Source organism: Manacus vitellinus, unplaced genomic scaffold, assembly GCF_001715985.3.
Source record: "Manacus vitellinus isolate BGI_N305 unplaced genomic scaffold, ASM171598v3 scaffold_13_pilon, whole genome shotgun sequence".
Lineage (NCBI taxonomy): Eukaryota > Metazoa > Chordata > Aves > Passeriformes > Pipridae > Manacus > Manacus vitellinus.
Window position 1 is genome coordinate 14,589,209 of NW_021938999.1, and position 24,049 is coordinate 14,613,257.

At 36.2% G+C, this 24,049-nt stretch overlaps 1 protein-coding gene across 1 annotated transcript in view; it reads right to left on the bottom strand.

Moving 5' to 3' along the window:
• PCLO (piccolo presynaptic cytomatrix protein) overlaps positions 1-24,049 on the bottom strand; it is a 337,810-nt gene that overhangs the window by 6,495 nt on the left and 307,266 nt on the right. The window contains exons 23-24 of the mRNA XM_029958071.1: positions 3,971-4,105; positions 3,211-3,356 (exon numbers count right to left, since the gene is read on the bottom strand). Coding sequence (XP_029813931.1) covers positions 3,211-3,356; positions 3,971-4,105 — 281 coding nt within the window. The remainder of the gene's footprint in view (positions 1-3,210; positions 3,357-3,970; positions 4,106-24,049) is intronic.

Sequence of the window (24,049 nt, forward strand, 5' to 3'; positions counted from 1 at the left end):
AGACCAAATTACTCTTAGGCATTAAACCATTAGGGAAGTCCATTCATCAGAAAATCTGTCCTTGGAGAAAATAGACAGCCTGCCTCCACTGCTGGTGGCTTTCTAGGTTGCTTGGTTCAGTGTTTGCTGAAGAATGGACCTCCCAGAAGCTGAAAAACTAAACCAGAACATCCATGAAATACATTGTTCTGTTTTTCCTGATTAACCCTGCATATGTATTATGTATTTCTAATTGCAGTCAACGAGGAGCCAGCTAGGGAACAACGTGAAGGAATCAGAAGATTAGTGCTTTCCAGAAGTGTCCCAGGTGAGTTACTAAGGAACAGGGAAATCAGAGAAACAAGGAAAAAGTTGCCAGGGGCTGAGGCAAGTGCTTGTCTAAAACCTGTCAAAATGTTTACTGCAGAATGTTTTCATTCTGACTCGTCAACAGTTTTGGGACAGAAAAAATTTTAACAATTTTTCATCGCTTCTGTCCGTGATCCTTCTCTCTGCTCCTCCAAGCTGGAACCCTAGGATCTGTCTTCTCTAGTTTGTCTGTGTCTCATCCTTGTTTCTTCCCTGCCCCAGCCTTTAAATTCCAGTCTTGTTGTCCTGGATCAGCTACTCTTACTTTCTAATCTCCAGGGTTCTTTTTTTCTTATCCCCAGTACTCTATATCAGACAATTCACTTTTTTTCTTTGCTTTCTTTCCCCCCTTTTTTTTCCTCAATAGCCCACGCTCCCATTTTTATGCCTATTATTCACAGCTCTTGCTGCTGGTTTTTAAAGTGCATTTCCTTGTCTTAATTTCTGCCTCTGGTTAGTTTTCATAGCTCTTTACAATGTACCATCTATGATTATCATGTTTGATCTTATCTTACTCCCTCTCTCTGATCTTATTTTCTCCCTTAATCTTCCAATTCCATTTTCTTTTTATGCATTCTGGTTTTGTTTTGTTTCCCTCTCCTCCAAATCTCTTTTGACAATGTCCATCTCTTTGGCCCTAAATGTTCATTACTCAGATTCAGCATTCAAATCATCCAGCTTCATGCTTTACCATAGGAACGAATCAACTGATAAGCTTGAAGAGCATAAAAAACCAGATATACTGAGTCAGATCATGGGTGTCTCCAGGCAAATATTCTGCTTCCAAAAGTGCAGAGGGCAGTGTATAAGGCAGAATATAAGAACAAGGCAATCAGGCAGTGACAGTCTTTCAAAATACCTACTATGATCTGTGGACCACTGGGTTCCTGACTCACAGGTAGCAAGTTTGCATTTAACAGACTATGAGGTCTTTTGCCCATAAATTTCTCCAATCATTTTCTCCAGTTATTTTTTATGTGGAAGTTTTTAGAATTCACAATATATAATGGGAATAAATTTTACAGCTTGATCTCCAAGTTTCATGAAGTAGAAATACTTTTTGTTTGTTTTAAATTTGTTCCTTGATACTTTTACAGCCTTCATTTTCTTAGCTCTGATGAGCACTCCCAGTACATATCATAGAATCAGAATATGCTGAGTTGGAAAGGATCAATCAGGATCATCAAGGCCAACTGCTGGCCCTGTGCAGGACACTCCAAGAGTCACACCATCAGCCTGAGAGCATTGACCAAATGCTTCTTAAACTCTCTCAGACTTGGTGCTGTCACCACTTCCCTGGGGAGCCTGTTCCAGTGCCCAACCATTCTCTGGTTGAAAAACTTTCTCCTGATACCCAACCTAAACCTCCCCTGACTCATCTTCATGGTTTTTGCTCAAGTCCTGTCTCTGGTCACAAGAGTGAGGGGGAGATCGGTACCTGCCCCTCCGCTTCCCTTCATGAGGATGTTGAAGACCGCAGTGAGGTCTCCTGTCAGTCTCCTCTTCCCTATATATCACAGAATTCTTCAGGAAGTGCTGTCAAGTCTCCAGCTGAGTGTTTCTACGGATACCTCCCTCACTATCTCCCATCCTAACAACTTGATGGATTATTTTTCCATAGGACTCTGTGAGTTCTTCTTTACTGGTCTACTCCATATGGTTTCCTCTTCGAACTACCACTGGAAGCAGAGCTTTTACAGGAATTTTAGCTCATAAACTTTGGCAAGACTTTATTGATCACTTTGGATTTTCCCAGATAATATCAATTATTAAATAGCCTTTTATCAAGTCTACTGAAACAATATGTTAGGACACCTTAAGACAGGAAAATGAGCATCTATTTTTGTTGGCCTTGTTTTGTAAGCAACATCCATTTTGGCTTTAATTTTAATGATACAACCAATATGCCTAATGTAGGCACTTGGAGAATCCAGACTAATTTTAGTCATCAGAATGTAGCTGGCTTATTTAGATTGGTCTGCAAGATTTAAGGGTACATTAAGTGGATGCTGATAAGTCCAACAACTACTGACAATCTACTCATGTGAAAATAAATGAAAGTAGGAAAATTGAATCTTACCTGTCTAAAAAAGCCAGCTTGACCATATTATCAAACCTGTCTAAGCAACTAAAACACAGAAGAGGGACTGTTCCCAAACCAGTTCCACACATCACTTGATGTGTCACAGACTGAAGAAAAAAAAGTCAGCTCCTTTACAAATGTAACAGAGAATATTTCACTTGGCATAATCAGTAATTCTCAATGTCCATGAATATAACTATTGTGTCTAATTCTAGACACAATAGGTACCATGACTTTTAAAGAAGTTGAAGAACTGGAGAGAATGATAAAACGATTCGGCATTTAGGCAAAAGGATATATCAGAGAAATTTGGTTGACTTAGCCTGGAAAAATAGAGATGAGAGATAACAGCCTTTAAATGTAAAAAAAAAAAAAAATTAATTAAAGAGAAAGTGGATCAGTTTTCCTCTGTGCTTTGTGAGGATACTTAAGGATAAGTGAGCTTAATTTAAAAATATGGCATATTTAAGTTTGATATTGCACTCAACTTTCTAAATTCATAGAAATTATTCTTGGAAGGCACGCATAACTCACTTCTCTACGCAATTTTAAGAATAGATCAAACCTAAAATTTTCAGGCCTTCCTCAGTGTGGTGTGATGGAGTAACCCATCTTTTAATGCGTCCTCTAGCCTGATAGTTCCATTATTATGTAACTGTGTTATTTCCTTTGTAGCTTTCTCTTTTCAGCAATCAACTGGGGTAGAAGATTGATCTCAAATGCCCACAGCACAGCATGGACAACATACAAAATTAGGTTTAAATAAAATGCAGAATTACCTGAAGAGAATGCCCAGCAGGACTCAAGCTAAATCTAAAAGTTTCATTGAACGAAGGCTCTCGGTCATGCCTGCATACCCTGGTTTTCTTCTTAATTACTCTCTTTTGGGTAGAGATATTGACAACGTACAGCTTCACATACAGGTCTGGGGGAAGAACAGTTCAATGAGTTACAGACAGAAGTTTTTAAATCATCGTTGTTAATGATTTCAACAGAGGGGATTTTTTGTGAAAAAAATGATACTTTACAGAGTCATATTCTGTTCTCATTCACATGGTGTGGAAATGGAATCACCTCATTAAATCAAAGGGAATTAATTTGTGTTTACAGCACTGTCATTAAAGGAACAAATACCTTGATGTCTTTATCTAAGTATGAAAATATTATAATGAACATGATATTTTAGTTTTTAAAAAGCTTTTTCATCAAAATACAATTTTCTACTAGATATAACTGTTCTTTAATAACCTAGGGATTTATTATTTTTACTAAAGTTAAAAATGGATTAATTTTTAGCAATCAAAAGTAAATTAAAAAGAGGATTAACTTCCAAGAGTTAATTTGCTTCTACAAAATATTTTAACTTTCATTAAAGTTGCTCACAGGAGAAAAAAAAGGCACTTAAAAAAGAATCCTGTAGAGTATTCATCCTGACTAAGAAGCAATTTTCTTTCCCATTTTAGTGGTGTTGTTAACTGACTTAAGAAACAGCCTACTTGATGTTTTCAAAATACCATGAAGCTGTTTTCTGTGTGATACCTGGTAGATGATCTGGAGATTTAAATTTGTATGTGATATTTCTGCACTGAAGGATTTCTACTATCAGCTGTTCTCCATCTGTCTTCATTTCCTTCTTTAATGCAATCTTGATTTCACCCATAACCTGTGTTTTACCTGGAAAAGCAGAAAAAGCAACCCTCATTAATGTAAAAGGAAACCAAATGTATCTTTCTAACTTGGAGAGTAGAGTTTTCTGACTTTTTTTCTCTTTTTTTTTAGTTTGGGGTTTATTTTTTTTTTCTTTTTGAATTGCAGTTTTTATAGCTAAAGTTGTAGCTTGTAGTTTTCAGTCAGCAGTGTAAGGATAATGTATAGCTTGGATGAGCAAATGGTAGATACGTGCAGTACACTTGGATAACTAGATTAAATGCTTCAGAATGTATTTGCCTCTGTGGAGCTTTTTTCCCAAGAATAGAAATTTCTCTAGGAGTCATGACAAGTCACATAATGGTCACTGCAATTCACCTTTTCAGAAACATTTACTACAAGATTCTGAAGTTACCACATTTAAAAAAAAAAAAAAAAGGTAAGAAAAGAAAAAAGAGAACATTCAATAGAGTGTTAAAAGTAATATATTGAAAGGCAATGAATTAAGACTGGTGAAGAAGTCAGCATTTTGTTTCATGGAGCAATATCATTCACACAATTTAAATGGAAGTGTTCACAGTGACCTTTAAAAGTAAAGATATTTTCTCTTCTTATGTGGGCAGAAATACAGGCCCATTATTCCTACATTTTATGGATTTCTCTCTAAATCAGTCCAGAGATGGAGAGAAGGCACAGAAGGAAATGTAGGCAAAGCTATTTTGCCTTTCCTCTGCTTGTCCTCCCACAAGGCTTTACAGAAGCCAGGCAGAGTGAAGCAGGGCTACACCTTCTAAATGTGTATGGTGATGGAAGCAGAGCCCATGCCCTCAGCTCCAATCTCTCTATAATAGCATCATGTCATAGGAGGCTTTGTGCTTCTGTATCTATTGTCCTGCTACGGAAAATATTATTTCACTGTCCTCTTCTCTTTAGATATTAGTCCCAAAGAAATGAAAGCATAAAGCCCCTGGGATTATATATTACCTAGTTTCTGATGCCAGCAGGCTGGAGCTTTAACACATTACGGGAAATTCTAGAAGCTTGTGCCAAGATGTTGTATGGTGCAAAGCAATTCTGCAGAGAGTAAACAATTATGATACATCTGGAGAAGGTTCTCCATTAAAGAGTATAAAGTTGCCAAGTGGCATTTAGAGATTACTTCTTGTATCACAAATGTATAGCCGAATTTGAAAAATCCCCACTAAAAATGACAGCTGTTGTTTTGCAGATGTCAATTCTATTTTTTCCTACTTAAAATGTTTTTGGGGATCATGAATAAAAATTTAACAACAATCTCAGCAACAACCTGGGCCCCCAACTCTCCTCAAAAACTGGAGCTGGTATCTAATTTACTTACAGTCATTATTAAATTTGTAATTCAGCTTCAGCTGTGTCAGCATTTCACCTATGGTTTGTAAGGTGGGAGAAAACCTGTTGTGAGGCAAGTGATTCTTTCACAATATTTAGTCATGGCAAAGCCATTTCTGTAGGTTTGAATATGCCATAATAGCAACTTTCTTTCTGCAATATGGTTGTGCAAAGAGAATGACACCTTCATCTTGTGATGGCAGCAATAAATATCATTTGTAGTTGGGATCAAAGAAGGAAAGGACAACAATGTCCCTTTTCTTATCCATTAATCCGTTATAATGCCTTTTTTTGGAAAGTGTTGAGTGCCCATTGGGTTTATCTTGGTTAAACTGTGGATTTTGAATGACTGGAAAGAGACACAAGAAAAGTTATAATGCCTCCTTTTCTCTGTAGACAAAATCCTCAAACCACCAATGAAGACATGACACACCTGAAAGGTGCTGTTTAAATCTGGATTTGTGATCAATATTAGTTCTTGCACTCACTCCAATCCTTGACCATGAAAAAAGTCCAGCATGAACAGTTGTAGGACAAACAGTTTCAGGCAATCTTTAGTTAATCAGTCTTTTCTGGAAAATATACTTGCCTTATTTATTTTATGCCCTCTATGTCCTTTAAACTCTATTTGCAACAGTTGTTTGGATCGTCTCTTGATTGCTTTTGTACCTCTTAGGTGTGCATTCAACTTAAAATGAGATGAGGTGGGTTGAATGCTACTTGTGATGCTATGAGCCAGAAAAAAGGATAAACGATTCCAGTAAACTAAGTTTGAAAATTCCAGCACCATTTCTCAACATCTGGAAATTTTCTGTGGACTATTCTATATCCCTAGATGCTCTTTAGGACAAACTATCATGCTTCGCTGTTCAGGCCTCATGGGGAAAACAATGATCTCCAGCTGCAAGCACATGAAGCATGATAGCTTTCCTGTGCTTTCATACTAATTTTCATTTCTCCCACAGCAAGCAGGGAACGAGCCTTAATACCAGCCTTATAAAACGCTGCACTGAAATAAATCACCACTTCAAAACCTAGCAGAGTTTTGTAGACTCAGGAGAGATTGCTGTTCCCTCCATTTCTTAACTTTCCCCCCTTTCTCGTATATGCTCATTACATCTTTCCTTTAATGGGTGTGTAAGAATAGAGCACATGTGCCTTGGTTTGTGGAGTCGATTCTTTAAATGGAAATGAGAGATACGGTGATGAGGGGAAGTGTTAATAGTGAACTGTCTAAGAGCTGATGAGAGAGTTCACAGTGGGCTGAGCTGGACATGACTGTTCTTTGTCTGGTGTGACAAGAATAAATTTCCTAAGGGTGTCATGGGATTGGATGACCCCAAGGGTTGCATTGGTAAGAATAAATCAAAATACAGCACCAAGTCACAACCTTTTGCATTCTTATACAAGTTTAGAAAACATCAATCATAAATGATGTGAGAAGGGAACAGATTGCAGGTATTTTGGTATATTGGATGATGATAAATGCTACAACACAACTCTGAAAAAAAGTAAATGCGGTGAAAGTGATACTGCATATCTTTTGAGGAAAATACCAATATGTCTTTCCAAGGCATTGAAAAATAATTTTTGTCTTGAGTACTAACATTTTCCTCAATAAAGATGAATTTTCGATGCAACAGGAGCAAACCAGGTTTATCACAGTGGCAAAGAACCATATAGTAAAGTACTAAAAGAATTATTGTCTAATTTACCTAGGAAACAAACAGTGAAAAAATATGTTCTACAAACATATGCTAGAGTAAAAATTGAAAAGGATAAGAGATATTTAAGCTGAATTAGTGTGATATTTTACCTGTTACATATATATCAAATGCACACTTACTGATGTACCACAAAGTGACCACAGATATGCACAGTAGCATTGCACTTCTGGAACATGATAACTGTAGGCAACCAATTCTTAAATATATCTATATATGTGATTAAATGCATCCTGTTTTTTTTACATGACAGCACACTTCTTTTTAGGGGACCATATTTATTAACAATTCATTAACAATTAAAGGGTGATGGCTACTAGCTAAATTGCTGGAAGGTGTTTGATGAGAAGTCAAGGAGTTTAAATTTGCTGTGGTGATGGCAACATCAGCTGCTGCTCTCGTAGAACTATCACCCTCAGCACTGTGAAAGGTTAATTAGTTTTGCTATTAGTTTTAAGTGACTGCTGCTGTAAATCACAGGATGTGTCATCTGCACTGTTGTTGTCAATTCCAGGGATTGATAACTATGGATTGTGCTCCCACTCCTTTTTGATCAAATGCCTGCTGTCAAACAGAATTATCCAAGACAGTAGTAAAGAGTTGCCTCCCATCACTCTGTTTTATCAAGGTTAATGCATTAAATGAGCAAGGAAATCTCACTGGAGAATGGCAGGAAGTTCATTCAGTTCAACTGTCTAAATATAAAGTTCTGAGCTAATTTGCACATTTACCTTAGAATAAATTGAATTGCCTTCTGAGATTGACTGTGTTTATTCACATAGATGGATCATGTATGAGTAGGTTAAACTTGGAGATTTAAATATGAGGTGTCTAAACGCTGCTACTTGATGAGCATCATACTTGAGTAATTTTCTGAATGGATGCCAGATGGCCAGAAAACAGAATTAGGAAAATACATAAATTGACATTTTGTTTCATAGCTATGTACAAGTTGGTATGGGCTCCTTCTGTTCCAGAAAAGTGACTGGCATGTACTAGAGCAGTGGAAATAAAAGTAAAATACAAGAGGAAAAAAATATTAACAATTATTTACCAGCATTTTTCCTTCCAAATGAGATTTATAACAGAATTAGTGTTTACAAAATAGGTAAGAAATGCTCTTCTGGAGCTTCAAGAGTCAGACACTTTATGGTCAAAGATTTTAAACAAGAGAAAGGTCCTTCTAAACAGCTTCTGATATTGACCTACTGATCATGGAAATGCTAATTTTGGGTGGTAGTGGTGGCGTTTTTTTGTTTGGTTGTTTTTTCGTTTCTTTTTTTAATTCCTTACATCCCAGGTCATCCTCTTACTATCAAAGAATTCAGCTGCTGGAAAAAATAAGCAGGACAAAACAAACAAAAAACACCAACCAAACAAAAAAGCAACAAAAGCTAAAACCAGCTTTACTTTGTGGCTACAATCTACAGGACTAATATGCCTTATTCATCACGTATGTGGAAGAGCAAGGTACATGATGTTATGATTTGTTTTAGCAGGATTTTGTGTTCATTCAGAGAGCTAGTTGCTTTTTCATAAGAAAACATACTCTTTGAGAATTTATTGCTACACTTTCTGATTATGGGTATACTACTTCCACATTTTAGAAAGCACCCATCCCAGCGAGCAATCCCAGGTTTCCAAAGGCTGATGCAGGACAATTTGCTCTACTGCTGCAGTCAAGCCCTGCTTTAAAGCAGACCAGACACATTCCTGCTGGAATTAGCCCTGTGTCTTCTGACCCCCATCTTTTTGCTTTGTGGCAGGAGCAGAAAAGGTCGCTTGGTCTGTTCAGCCTGGAGAAGAGAAGACTGAGGGGAGACCTCATTGCAGTTGCAGCTTCCTCATGAGGAGAAGAGGAGGGACAGGCACTGATCTCTTCTCTGTGGTGACCAGTGACAGGACCCGAGGGGCTGGCCTGAAGTTGTGTCAGGGAAGGTTTAGGGACAGAGTTCAAGAAGCATTTGGATGATACTCTCAGGTACATGATGTGACTCTTGGGGATGGTCCTGGCCAGGGCTAGGAGTTGGATTCAATGATCATTGTGGATCCCTTCCAACTCAGAATATTCTGTGATTCTCTGAAATTTCCGCAGATTTCTTCTTTAGTGACTTCTGGTATTTGCTACTTGTCACATTTTACCTGAGTGTTCCCCAGAGGCAAAATGAAATCTGTCTCTCAGCTAGTCTTAAAAGCAATTCCGAGCAGAAAATGAAGTATTGCTTCTTCTGAATCTTTTATATTTATAGTTATGAATGAGTAAGTAGAAAACCTCAGAATTTACGTAATATTTAGGATGAAGATATGCATAATTTCCTTAGGTCTTTACCTGTTTTAATACACTGAAATATAAAACTAATGTACCTCTGAGAGTTCTGTACAATGTTTATTGGTAGAATACAGGCATTTCTTTTATGATTTTAGTACTGTTTGTCTCACAGATATTTAATGACTTGGACTTGGCTAGTTATCTGTAATATGGTATAGTGAGAAACATCTTCCAGAACCCAGACTCAGATGCTTCCCAGACTCAAATGCTTCTATGTAGCTGTATATCTTACATAAACATAATCTTGTATTCAGCTATATTAGAGTATGTTTGTAATATTTAGAGTGGTAGAATATGTAGCAGTATGTCATAAAATCTAAGGAATCTGAGATTCCAATCCAAGTCTTGATAAGTTGATTCAAAAAAGCAAAAATTACAGCTTTAAAATATGGGGCATGATTAAAGACAACCCAAAACCATGGGTTCTGCCAAAAGATCCATGTCATTTAGTAGCTTTCTGTGATCTTAGACTTCATCTCTGTGCCTCATCTCAGAGATGGAGATAATAACATCTACTTCTCCTAGAGTTGTTTGGTTTTAGTAACTAGGATTGGGTTTATTGTGAAGAGAGACTTTGATCATGTAAACATAGACAGGACTTTGGTGTTCAATACCATAAAAAAACATGAAGACTTAGAAAAGCTGATGAGGACCTATGCCACTCATGTATTCCTGTCTGTAATCCATGAAGCTCATACACACATCATTTTCTGTCTAACAGAGTGCAGCTGTAGCAAGAAATATGTTTCTGCTGGATTCCTTTAACACTATTTTCAGAACCAGAAGTTCATCCTCTAGCAGACAGCTATACTTCAGAAAAACAAGATAATATCACCTTATCACAATAAATAATTCAGTATTACTGCAAATACTAGCCATTTGATATTTACATTTCAGTATTAGAGCTAAACAACTTCAACTGCTCCAACTGAAGGTAAAGCAAAAGAGTATTCGGTATCATTTTAAAAGTACATATATCAAGAAGTCAAAATACCAGCCAAAACCTTCCAATCTTTTTAAAGGAAATCTCTCAAATCTCTCTCTCCTTTTTTTTTACATTGTTTTAATTTTTTATTAATTTTTAATAGTTACTTGCAGTACCAGCTGTTTGTATTCATAATGCCTTTCATCCTCTTGCTGGGACATGAGCTACTAGCAAAGTTGCTGTAAAATAATGATGGATAACCTTTATAAGCAATGCTTCCCAGTATTTACAGGCTCCAACCTTTTCTGTCCTTTTGAGTTTTTTTCATTACCTTCTTTTTGTCTTTTCACCTTTCTCACACTTATTTCTTTCTCCATGATAATTGTCAAAATTTTCCCTGTAGACTGGTTTAATATTCATTTTCTCTACTGAAAGAAAAATCGGACAGCTAATACAGTCTTAACTACGACTTCCTCCTGTCTCACAGTGCTTTAAATAGATGTTGGGATTACTAACATGGGTCTGCCTCAAAAAATATGTTCTCTGGCTCCACAGATGAGGTTGAATATATGCATGTTCTGAAATCTGTTGCTCCTCCTGCAGCTGGATACCCATTCTGTTCTGCATGGTGCAATCAACCACTCATGGGACAAACTGAAGCTCAGAGAAAGATTGCATTTATTTGCTTCTGCTCTGGAGAGGATTCCAGCTGCTGAAGGTCCCTTCCATCTCCTTACTTGAAATGTGGACTGCTGAGAACAGGCTGTATTATGAGATGAACAAAGAAGGTCTTTCATTAATATCTCTGTGTCTCCTCTGACACTACGTGAGTGCAGTCATATAATGGGGGAGAGGAGCAGAATTCAGGAATTTTGCTCACAGCAAACACAATTTACAATTTTGTGGGCAGTGAGGGTGGCTGACTTTGAGGTTCAGGCATATGAAAAAGCTGACAGCTTTATGTTGTGATTCTCAGAGCTAGCAGGCTCACTGCCCACAAAATTTTAAATATATAGTGGTGCAAAAATTTAGCCCGTATGCCCAAAATTCTTAGTAGGATTAAACAAAGAATATTTTAAGAAAAATATGTTCAGACTTTTTTTTCAGGGGAAACAAAACTGTTGTTCAAAATAAATTTTGAAAACAGAGAAAGCCCTTTGCCTGTTGAGATTTTGAAGTGCAGAATATTTCCCAGAATATATATATATCTACATATCTATAAACCCTATTCCATTTATTGATCATTCTGTGTATGCCTGCCTTTCAGAGCTTCTATTCTTTTATTTTTCTTTTGGAAAGTGAAAAAAAAACCAAAAATAAAAAAAAAACAACAACAAAAAACAAAACAAAAAACACACAAAAAACCCCAACAAACAAACAAAAAAACCACAAAAACAAACAAACAAACAAAAAAAAACCCAAACCAAATCAGAACTCAGTTCTACTTGTGTATTGATACCATATGTAAAAACTCTTGGCCTGAAGTAATATGTTTTGTGGGAAAATAACACTGATAGTTCACACATTCTCACACATTTCATAAAAATCGTATACTTGTACCAATCCAGTTTCAACCAGCTTTATTTCTGTTGGGTGGTTTTCTAGAATGTTGTAGGAAAATGTTCATAAGGCAGTGGAAAGCAGCTAACAAAAGAAAAAGGTTAGAGTAGGTGAACTAGAAGAAAAAGTTTCACTGGTGTCAGGAAGTTGCCCAAGCCAGTGATCTAAAGGACAGTATAAGGGATCAGAGGTTTCTCCAGAAAGATTTTTTTTCAGTATTCCAGGAAGACTTGTCCCTGTACCATAGAAACATTTGGAATAAATGGAGGAGAAATCATGAGACCTGCAAATTTCAAATTTAGGTGATCAAAGGTGACCACAAAGGTTGTTTTTAACAGTGAAGATGAACAGAGAATACCTGTGTGCACTTGACAGGTAGTAGGTAGAGAGAGAATAAAAATGAGCTGAGGGAAGTCAAGAGAGTTACACAACTAATTTATAGTACAATCTACTAGATATCTCATATTTATATCTATTTATATTTCTGTGGAAGGGTATCTTCTTAGGTATTTTCTAAGCTGATTATTCTATCCTCTCTGCATTCATTCAAATACCAGACTTCCCCAAAATTTAGCTCTGTTTTAGAATTACAAACTAGTGACAGGGTTAATCATAAGGAAATTTATGTGTCTAATGTCAGAGTCCCTAGACTCTGTAATCAATAGGGATAACATCTTAACCTTTTTTTTTTATTTAGGGTGAATAAATTCCTTCTGGAAGTGTCTGTTTATTTTTTTTCAGTGGCAGTTGGGAGGCAAGTTAATGGATTCCACTTAGAAAACTGATTTTTAAACAATTACGTTACACTAGAAGTATCCAAATTAAAATCTTCAGCACTGTAATTTTCCATAACTTTAATGAGAGAAAGCTAAAATTATGTCTGAAATTATTCTTGCGATTTAAATTGAACTTCAAAGATAGGTGCAGCCTGGATCCGAGAGGAGGAACTACGCAGTCTCAGAAGGCAAAACTCTCTTCAACCACCTTTGTTCCCCTTCGTCCTCACCATAAATCACTGTCTGAGTCTAAATATATATTCATAGTCTTCACAATTTTAGCATCTTACATAATGAGACATATCAGACGCTGCAGATTTAGCTGCATAAAAGGCGGCTTGCCACAGCACATTTGAAGTTTTGATGATGAAAGGCACACTTTGCCCTGGCTTTCTGTATGAACAGAAGTTCATACAGGGAAAACAATACAACTATTTAATGTCATACATGCAGAGCAACCTGAACCTTGATTATTTTAAGCTTATTCTACTGTGGCTTTACCAAGAAGGAAAGCTGTTGTTAAAAGAAGAAAAAATTTGCTAACTGCCTGTAAAAGTCTGGATCTGACATAACCACAGTTCAGTAAAGGATTTGCACAATACTACAATAATCTTTGTGTAATACAGCATAAATATCTTGTTAAAGTAGGAAAACTGAGTCTGCAAATTCTTTTTCCATGTCACTATGAGAACACAAAATGTGTCTCACCTATACAAAACAAGAGAGGATTTTGCTAGATTTGCTTAGGTCATAATTTAAATGATGACAGATTTTAAGCTACTTTCCCTCTCCCATGTTAAAAACATTTTTTAACTCTTTTTAGTCTCGATATACAAGTTTTTGAGAGTTTGGCAATATAGTCTGAAATGACGAAATCACATTTGAAACAACCATCACTTTCTGTGCCAAAATAATAAAAAATTTTGCACCTTCTTACTCTGAATGTATATGTGAAGATGTGACTATCATAACAGATTTATTTATTCTTTTTGTCCACTTGATTTTCGAGAAATTAGACATTCAGGCTTGAATCTAGAAGTACTAGGAACTGAATTTAAGTCTGTTTGACTTATGTTACAATATGATGAAAGTACAATGAAAATAGTATGAACACTTTAAGGGGAATGAAATGACTCCCACAGAGGGCAGCAAGAGATAATAGAAAATGTCCTTCAAGATCTAATAAAGAGGATCAAATAATTATAAACATAATTCAAAAATCTTATGTAGCACAGTATCAGAAGGGGAAAAACTAGACTGTTAGGTAGGTTTTGAGTATTATTTACTTTTGGGAATCCAAAGAGAAACAAATAATTTGAATGGAATATTTTTGACTTGGGATTAAAACTGATATCCACCAACCTAAATTAAAATACATGGAGTGCTTAGAAAATGTTGTAAGAACAATGCATTTCCTAAGATCAACAGCTAAAAATGAAAGTAACGAAAACAAAGTAGTTGCAGATTGCATTTCTGAAAAGTTGTTTTCTGTTAGGAAACCTGCTGACTACTCCAGGAGCAGAGTGACATGAAAAACAAAGTTTATTTATGTAATGTCTGCCAAACTTGTGGGCCAGGCAGAAGCAAAGTCAGTCATATTGCATTTAAATGTAAACCCAAGAACATGTTGCATAACAGGAACACCTATTTGCTCTGGCAGAGGGCTGTGTAGGTAGTGATTTTTCATTCCTTTTAGTGCTTTGGACATATGGTCATTAGAATGCAAAAAAATTAAGCCTTAGAGGTAAATGGATAAAAGTAGGTGCAGGTCTTTAAGAATTTATATCATTAGAAATATAAATAGAAAAACAGTTCAAGGATAAAGTGCTAACTTCAGGAGTAGATGTTACCTACACATCTAATACAGGCCTATTTTTACTAAATATGCAAAAGTTTTAAAAAGAGGTAATCAAACTGAAAAAAATACTGATCTTTTCTGATTTATGACTGCAAATAATACTATATTTTGATAATTTCTGTTTGTCCTAAAGCTGTCCTATCACAAGGACGTATACACAGTGAACAGGACTTGGTGCAAGAACACTTATGATGTGTTTTCGTTTAGAAAGTGACTCATCACACATTTACTTCACAGACAATAAGATCTGAGCCTGCACTGTTAGTGCAGTGGAACAAGCTGTTTCATTTCACAGCTTGGCCAAGTCATTTATAGCCCATAAAAAAAATTACTTAACACATGGTGGCATATGTAACTCTATAAGGCTTTCTTTGAGAAGGAGGTGGAAGATGGCATTTGTATACACAAATACATCCATACACTTACTCAAGCTAACACAATATGTTAGCACTCTTTTTTGCTGTAAACCTAGTAGGCACACTATCATGATAGCTGGAGATGAAATGTTTTGGTAAGAACATGCCTATTCACTCCTCACATCATGATTTCCAGATTCCCCCTCAGATTTATACTGCAGCTCTGAAGCTCTTCAGTGAAATATGCTTAAAGTCTTGCTCATACCTCCCTGGAGCTACACACTGGAGAGCACAGCCGTGTGTGCTGCACAGCTTGGGTACCAGAGCAGATGCTTCTGCACTGACTGTTCATGTGGAAGACAGGTATGCTATTATATTAATAGATTTTCTTTTACATGGTTGTGTTACAGTGGTAGCAGACCACTGCTGGGACCCTATTTCTCTCTCATTAAATAAGAATGATTAGTGAAATAATTGTTGCTAATAAGACTACTAAGTATAAGAGTATGAGACATTGCCTATTCAGTGTGACAGTAAGAGCTGTGATATTTCTAACAAAGCTCATTGTGACTAATATATGAAAGAAAATCTAATCTGTCTTCCAGGACCACCAGAGTATTTTGTGTCTGGCTGTAGAGAACCTAGGAAATTTTAGCATAAAAATGAATACTTGTAATCACTACTGGGATTCAACTACCTATATAATCTGTCCAACAGAGCAATGGGGGATGATCGTTTCCATTAATCAGGATAAACATAGAATCAGCTCAGTCAAAACTAGAAAAATGTGTTGATCCAAATTTTGCTCAGGAGAGATGAACAGAAAGAGATGTTCTGCAGAGAATTCCACAGTATTATGCAGAAGTAGGAGTTCTACTGTCCCTGGGGGACTGATTCCTGGAAGCAGGTATCCTCACAGTAATGTGGACATGGTTCCTAAAGTTACCAGTCTGGAGAAATATCAATTTACCTTTCAGCTCCTGCCCAGAGTCTTCTGTTAAATGGTTGTGGGGTGGTTTTTTTGTTTGTTTTGGTTTGTTTTCTTTGTTTAATTTTTTTTAAAAAGTTTGTAGCCTTCCACCAGGAATCCACCTGCTTCTCAGTGAAATGCATATTTTACATTTTCCATCTCATTCAGCACTCAGTAGTGCCATTATTTTTCATTTCATGCAATGATGATTTCCTCAAACTGCTATAACAGACATATTCTAAAGTTGGTATTTCATTGCACTATTGAACTGATGTGTATGATTAAAGTCCATGGAGATATGTTTGAGTAAAAAAATATCACATAAAAACCTAGAACAGAAGAAAAAGTACAGGGACAACAGCACTTATGTAAATGCATTCATAGAGCCTTGTGATGAAGACTGAAATGATAGAAAGAAAAAGAGAAAGGGAAAATGTGCTCCTATTTACAGTGTTCATGAACTGGTAAGAAATCAGTTAAGTAAATGGAGTCATATATTACATAAAAAAACAATGGCAAAGTTCAAAATTATAAATCCATGTTCCAAGTGGATGAAATGACACTACAGAAGAGGTCTATTGGGGTTAAAATGCCAAAAATGTTTCTGAGCTTTTGAACTTTCATGGGGAATGGGAGAGATGGTAGAAGTCCTCTCATAGAGAAAGGAGAGCTGGGAATTATGGATTTTAGAACAACAGAAGGGCCTAATGTTCAGTAATGGGAGAATGTGATATGTTGGTAGCAGAGATTCGAGGGAAAAAGTTTCATAGCGCAAGACTGAAAAATTTCAGTATGATCTAAAACATTTATTTAGAACCTTTAAGACAAAAAAAAAGTCAGAGGTTGATTCCTGGAAATCTCACATCTCAGATGCTGAGACCTCTCCCTGGTACTACTCAATCCCCTGCTTTAGGGCCTGAGAGTCTTTCCCAAGTAAGGGGTTCTGAGGCTATGATCCCTTGGCTTCACCTAGATTTGACATCAGTTCTACCCACAACTGGGAAACTTTCCTGATGACAGTTTTCTCAAAATTACGTGCACCAGAAAAGGTGAATAAGAAAATACCCATATGTTGGTGTTTAAATCTATCTGGCTTAGAAACTTCCCCTAAATTTTCTGAAGTCACTGAAGCATATACCATCTATCTCTAGATATAAAAAACCCCAACTATTTTGCAACTCCCTGGAAATCTTTTTCTGCTCCTGGGCAGTATGCATGCAGTAGAATTTGTATAATTAACTGAACCTTTTCAATAATGAATACAAAGGAGCATTAGCTCACAGTGAGCTAATGCTCTGACAGCTCCTGTGGATTTACTTTCTGGCAACTAGAAAAGTTTACTCTCTTGCTTTGAGAGTTAATGCCTCATAGACTTTATGCACTGAGGCCAACACTCATGATTTTTTCAAGAATCTTGAAGATGACTGTTGAAGTCTTGCTCACAATTCACATTTAAAAATCAAGGCTGTGCATATGGCAATTGAAAGTAGGGTTTTGCAAGACCTCACAAACTGAAAGTATAACATGGATTCTTTGCATAATGTGATTTAAAATTTGTCTGGTGGATTTTGAAATGTAAAGTACCTGGGACATTTTTAAAAAGCTATTACTGTTGTATACTTATAAATTTGTAATAAAGTATAGCAAACATTTTATTTGTGATCATTGTTCATGAATATTATTCCACTATCTGCAGGAATTACACAGGCTCTCTTTAAAGTTTTAATTGATTTAGAACAGAAAGTAAGAAGTGGGTTTTTTTAAACTAAAAATGAAGACAGATTTTAGGAGGACAGATCATATGTTCTTCTGAATTTGGAACTTACTCAGAAAGCTTTTTCTGAGTTAGAGAGGATTGAATAAAAATCTGATATACAGATTTATTAAACCCTCAGTTCAAGTTTACATGAACTGAAGAAAGATGCTTTTCACCGAACAGTCACCAAAAAATAGTCTAGAATGATGTAAAGAATACTTAAAAACTCTACAGCTTTGCCTTTTCAGAAACCCTAAAGAGAGACTGTATACCTACTGAATATCTGACTGGAATTGGCTCAAAAATAAGAACATACACTGTCCCTTAAGGTAATGTTCATGAAGAATGATTTGCTGAGCTGGTGCCAGGCCATGGTTAGTTACCACGCCAGCTGGGACACTCAGCATCACTAGAGATAACCTTGTGAAGAACAATAAAGCATCATCTCAAACTCCTGTTTCTTTATCACACAGAAGAACCAGCATCAGGTTGCAACTTAAATGTTGTGAGTAACCTTATGCACAACAAAGTGTTTCTGCATCCATTAGGAAAAACAATCTGATGTATATTTTCTTACAGAATTCAAATCTCTTAATTCTAGTCAAGAAAAAAATATTAACAACTGTAGAAAATCTTAGAGATAAGTTCAACTGCTTGATGTGATTGCCAAGTATTAAATGACTGAAGACTGAGAAAAAAAAAATCAGGATTTCAAGACTAGTCAGTAGTTCTCATTAGCATTTGACATTATTTAATGACTTGAACAGCTTTTCACTGAGTTCCCAACAAAATTAATTAATCACTGAGTACATAAGCAAAAAAATAAAGGTAGAAATGGTATCTAAAGCCTCAAGATCTCTCCATTGGTAGCTCTTCCAAAGACAGAGAAGCTTTATTCACCAGTGAAATCTATATATTTTAACTTTCCTGCACATTTTCTTTCCTCCTTCCCAACATAGTTTGGCTACAGGAAAGAATACAGACAGTCAAGTCCATGACTCTGACCAAGGACATTGTACCGATGTGGGAGACTGCAAACCTGACACTGAAATGGCTCACAAGACACTCAATTATCCTGTGCAAGGCACTCAACTTCCAATTTTGCAATAAAATTCATACGATACAGTTCAGTAGAGCAACATATACAGCCCTCTACATTGGAAAGAATTTAGCCTGAGGAGTCCATCATGACGTCAGTTAATAGTCATGGTTTCCATCAAAATAATCAAAATTTCAGTCTCAGACCTTTTGTGATAAATACTTTCAACAGCTTGCACTTATTGTTCTTTGTAAAATTTTGGGGTTTTTTTCCCTTAATAATAGTAGTGGTAGCTAGCAAACCCCTAAAATTTACCATTATTTTCAGTTTAGAAGGAACTGAGGTTTAAGGAGCATAAAAAGCTAATATTACCCAAGACAACAACAAAACTTATCATGTATCCTATTTTCTTTTTAAATTCTGAGCAGTCTGGGATGGGATACGTACTTTTTGTGCATCTGGTGGGGTTTTTTTTGTGGTCTGTGTTATATGTTTACAATCATTATTTGCACAAAAATATAAGTAATTAAAAGCAGATTTTCTAATCAGAAGGGTCAGACAACTACAGTTAAAGACAGTGGTTGAAACTAAAAGTAATCTTCATTACTTTTCTAAACTATCTCAGAGAAGCACAAAAAGATAACAAAATAAAGAGTTTTCAAGCTTCATGTTGAATTTACTTCCTTTCTCCATGTGACATATAAGCTGCAACAAAGGAGTATTTTTTTTCAGGAATGCTTCAAGAAACATACGGCAAGTTTGCTACCCCACTGAGCAGTGTACTTTCTGATTTTGAAAGCTGTTTGTTATGCTTTGAAAACAGACACTGGTAAATGCAGAATTAACTCCTCTGCTGTCAAAGACAATACTGGTGCCATTGGCAATGACAAAAAAAAGGTTGCTGAGTTTTCCTCAGTGATTTACCATAAAACCATCATCCTACTGCTCAGACAGAGAATGTGCTACAGGAAAGAATACAGCTTTTTTTCCTGTTATGTAACAAAGATTTTTTTTTTTTTAAACAACCTCTATTTACTAAGCCTGTGATGAGATATTCCAGGTCTTGCCTTACCCATATGTAAGGTAGGGAATAAATTAACTGTAGGCAGTTGCAAGGAACTTCAAGCAATAGAACCTAGTTACCTCGGAGGAATTTGGCCAACTCAATGGTTATTAAAAATACTATGGAGTGTTTAATGAACAGTTGCAGCAGATTGTTGCTTTAAACTCTTCCTGATAAGATGTTCCCTTAAAGAGAATTATACCAACCCTGGCACTAGTCTAGCTGAAAAGATTGTTACCTCTAACTAATCACTGATTCTTACTCATCTTTAAAAGGCATAAACAGGCACTGATGCTGAAAGATCTTCATTCTCCCACTTATTTCTTCCCACACAGTGTCCCTGAATCTACCTGTTGTAGCCATAGATGTTTGTACAGCTACCTAGTGAACTCATTGGCTGAAATGATCCTACTGCCACCTCACCCCCTTTCCCACCCCAGTGTATTCATTTTGGGTTAGTCACCCAACTTGAATAAGCCCACGCTTTATGTCAACACGAAGGGTGAAATGAGGTTGAGGGAAAGCAAAAAATTACATTTTTCAGCAATAATGTTGTTTTATGATGAATTTTGATTTATGAAGCAATTGTAAACTGATAGGATAATTCAGAGAGGAAAAGACTGCTGGAGGTCTTCGGTTCAACCCCATGCATCACAGGATTAACTTTCAAATTAGATCAGGCTGTACAGAACTTGTTTGTTGAGTTTTGAAAACCAAAATTTTTTTTGTGTTTTTGTCTGATTGGTTGGTTTGGTTTGCTTTGCTTTGCTTTTTTGGTTTTCCTTATATTCAGTTAGAATTTCCTTTTCTTCAGCTTGTGAATGTTATCTATTTCCTATACTGCTGAGCTCTAAGAAGAGTCTGGCTTCATCTTGTCCATACTATCCTATAAGATAGTTAGCTATCCACAAAGTAGCTCATTCCTAGGATTTAAAGAAACCCCCAATCCCTCAATGACACTTGCACTGCTCATTACCCATCTTACTATGGCACTATGTTGAAGTGTCCTCAATATCTTCAGATATCCCAAACCAGACACATTGCTCCAGATGGGGCCTCATGAGCACCCCGTGGAAGGGAATAAATCCTTCTTACGACCTGCTCCCTGTACAGTTAATTTTACAGCCCAGTATGCAGCAATGATGCTCACAAAGACATTTTCCAAATTAATATTTTTTAAAGAAAAATTGTTGGTTTCATTGTACAAGTGACTTTCTTAGAAAAAAATTCTGATTTGATTAGCACTTTAACCAAGTTCTGTTGAGCACAATTGAGTGGACACCATACATTTTGAGATAAGGGCATGAAAAAGTCTATTGCTTTGTGGAAAAAAGACATTGTTTCCAATGCCAGGACTTTCAGTATTTTTAAAATTGCTTTGGGCATGAATTACATATTTTTAGTTTTGCTCATTTTAAAGAAGTCTAAAGAATATTGAATCTGCTTTGTGGTCCTTGCATTATTCTCCAACTGTTTGAAAAAAAATAGTGGCACAAAAATCTCTTTTCATAGACCATCTATTTTACTGTCAACAATAGAGAAAAGCTGCCTCAGGAAAAGAGCTTTAAATATATCTGTGGTGCTATCAACAAGTTAGCACTTCTACATGAAAGCAAGTCCAGTTTATTCCAGAGTTTTGCTGCAGGAGATAGAAATCAGTAGTGCCACAGCATGAATGCAAACTCAGTTCTCCATTGCTTAGTTTTGCTGCAGGGAGCTGGAGAGCTCAGATGCATCAGATACATCTTTCTGACTGGCCAAGTATGACCATTATATAAATGGAAGGTTGGTTGTGATTCCTAAAGGCTTCTAATACTGGGAATGGGTGTTCATGAAGTTAGCTGGACTCAGCTGAATGTTAAATTTATCTAAAGACAGCATGACAGTTCTAAGAAGTTAGCAGGTTTGCTTCTGTCTCTTTGTCCAAACCTTCAGGCTGAAATCAAAGAGAAAATTTAACAGCCTTGATCATTTCTGCCAGCTACGTTCCACTGGGAGCTCCTCAAAGTTCAAGGATACTTCAATTCCTTGTTACTCTTTGCTAGGAAAATCTAAACAATCAAATTTATACTTCTCCTCACTCTTGTTTTGACAGACATATGCCCGATTTCCTTGTGGATTTCCTTGGGCCCACTCCCCAAGCTTTCAAGGTCTGTGCTTCCAAACAGCCCACGCTGTGGATTATGAGAATTATTTTATACTCTCTGACCAGTTCTCATATCAGCTTTGTCCCTTTTTCTCCACAGTTTCATCTTTGTTCCTCTAACAGCTCCCAAAGTTCTTTATCTTCCACCTTACCAGCTGATGAAGGATTTTTGTTTTCCTTCCATTAATCAACAGCAAACAAAAGGTCTAAATACTGATATAAATAACTCTAAATAATTGTTCAGGTTATTTCCACACCTATCCTAAGGCCCAATTCTAAAATTATATAAGACCTCAGTTTAAATTTGAGATAGACAGAACTATCTTGTTGTATATCCTGCTACCCAGTTATGAGAAATATAGAGACAGTGTCTAAAAAAAAGGAGGAAGCTACCAATTGTACGTGTTATGTTTTAATTTAATCTCCAGCAGTCTTTTCCTCTCTGAATTATCCTATCAGTTTACAGTTGCTTCATAAATCAAAATTCATCATAAAACAACATTATTGCTGAAAAATGTAATTTTTTACTTTCCCTCAACCTCATTTCACCCTTCGTGTTGACATAAAGCGTGTGCTTATTTAATTTAATCTAATGTGTTTCCTGTTGTATTTTTGCCCTGAAGATTACAACTGAGATTATGACTCTGTGTGTTATGATGACTTTCTGTGAACTACAGTGAAGTAAACAGGGATAGATTCACTATCTCCATGGAGGTATAGGATTTAGAGAAAAGAATATATGTTCTCTTTGGGCAATCCAGAGCTTCTTGCCAGGCTTGCTACAGGTCAACAAGGGAAACTGCAATCTACTAGCAACTTTTGAGGGTGAAATTCTTTCAGCAAATTCAAGGCATCAGCTCTTCTGAGAGACAAAACCAATTAAGAAGCAATCAGTAACTCCAGATAGAGTGAATCAGGAGTGTTCCAATTTCTCTTCTTTCTAATGAGTTTTGTGTCAATCACTGAATCTATGGAAGAATTCTACAGGCTGTCTTTCATCTCTACTTGTTGTTTGTTTTTTTCACTCTTTCCAGTGAGATTTGAAACGTAAAGAAAAGCGAGGATTAGTGTGGGGCTTTCCTCAAGAAGAACCAAAAGAGAAATCCATTTTATTGCTAAATTAATCACTAATCCTGGAAAAAATCCTTTTTTCCTTAATAAAAAAACCGAACGAACAAACAACCAAAAATCCTCAAACCAAACCAACCAACCAACCAAAAAAAAAAAAAAAACCCTGGTTAGCAACACTGAATTTGGAGAACTGAAAATAATAAATTATGTAAATGCAATTAGAATTAGTATTTGCAAACTAAAGATGCACAAATTTGTCCTTAATGTAGATTTTTGACCCGCTTCAGTGTCCATCTTTAATGAAATAAACCTGGTTCTCTGCAACTGTTATATGCCTATGACTTCAAGATGGTTATGTTGTATCTGAGTAAACTGTTAACCCAAAATTTCTCCCCTATTCTATTTTTCATGTCCTAATTAGAGCCTTTTCTAACAAATAAAACCGAAAAAACAAATTGACACCATCTTGTGCTTCTTGTTAGTTCAAGATAATTATGGAACTTAACACTCTAAATGGTAATTACACTTACTGTTGAGCACAGCAGCCGTTTTAGAACTGCAGACCAAATCAAATTAGCATTTTTGTCAAATAAAGTTAAATGTGCTTAAAAGTTACTTCTTGATGCATATGGAATAACGTTTTACAGTGGCTGTCACCTAATGCCTGTTGGAAATAGACCCTGCTGCTAGAATACATCTGCCCGAACATCAGTGCCTTTATCTGAGGAATTACTCTTCTAGAGTGTGGTTTGTCTTATTTGCAAATAAATCTCTAAAATAGGTCAGATTAACTGTATGTTCATAATGGTTATTTCTTTCCACTCATTTCAAAATTTTTACTTAAGTGACTGATCCTCCCGTAACTCCCATGATAAAATTTCTGATTTCATTATCTATTTCAGAGGTCCCCGCTGTAGAAGGGTATTGAATTAGATTTTATTATATAGTAGACAAAACTCTAAGTTTTTAATTAGATAATTAACATAGAAGCAGAATGAATATGAGAGTGAAATAAAACCTTTACTATTCA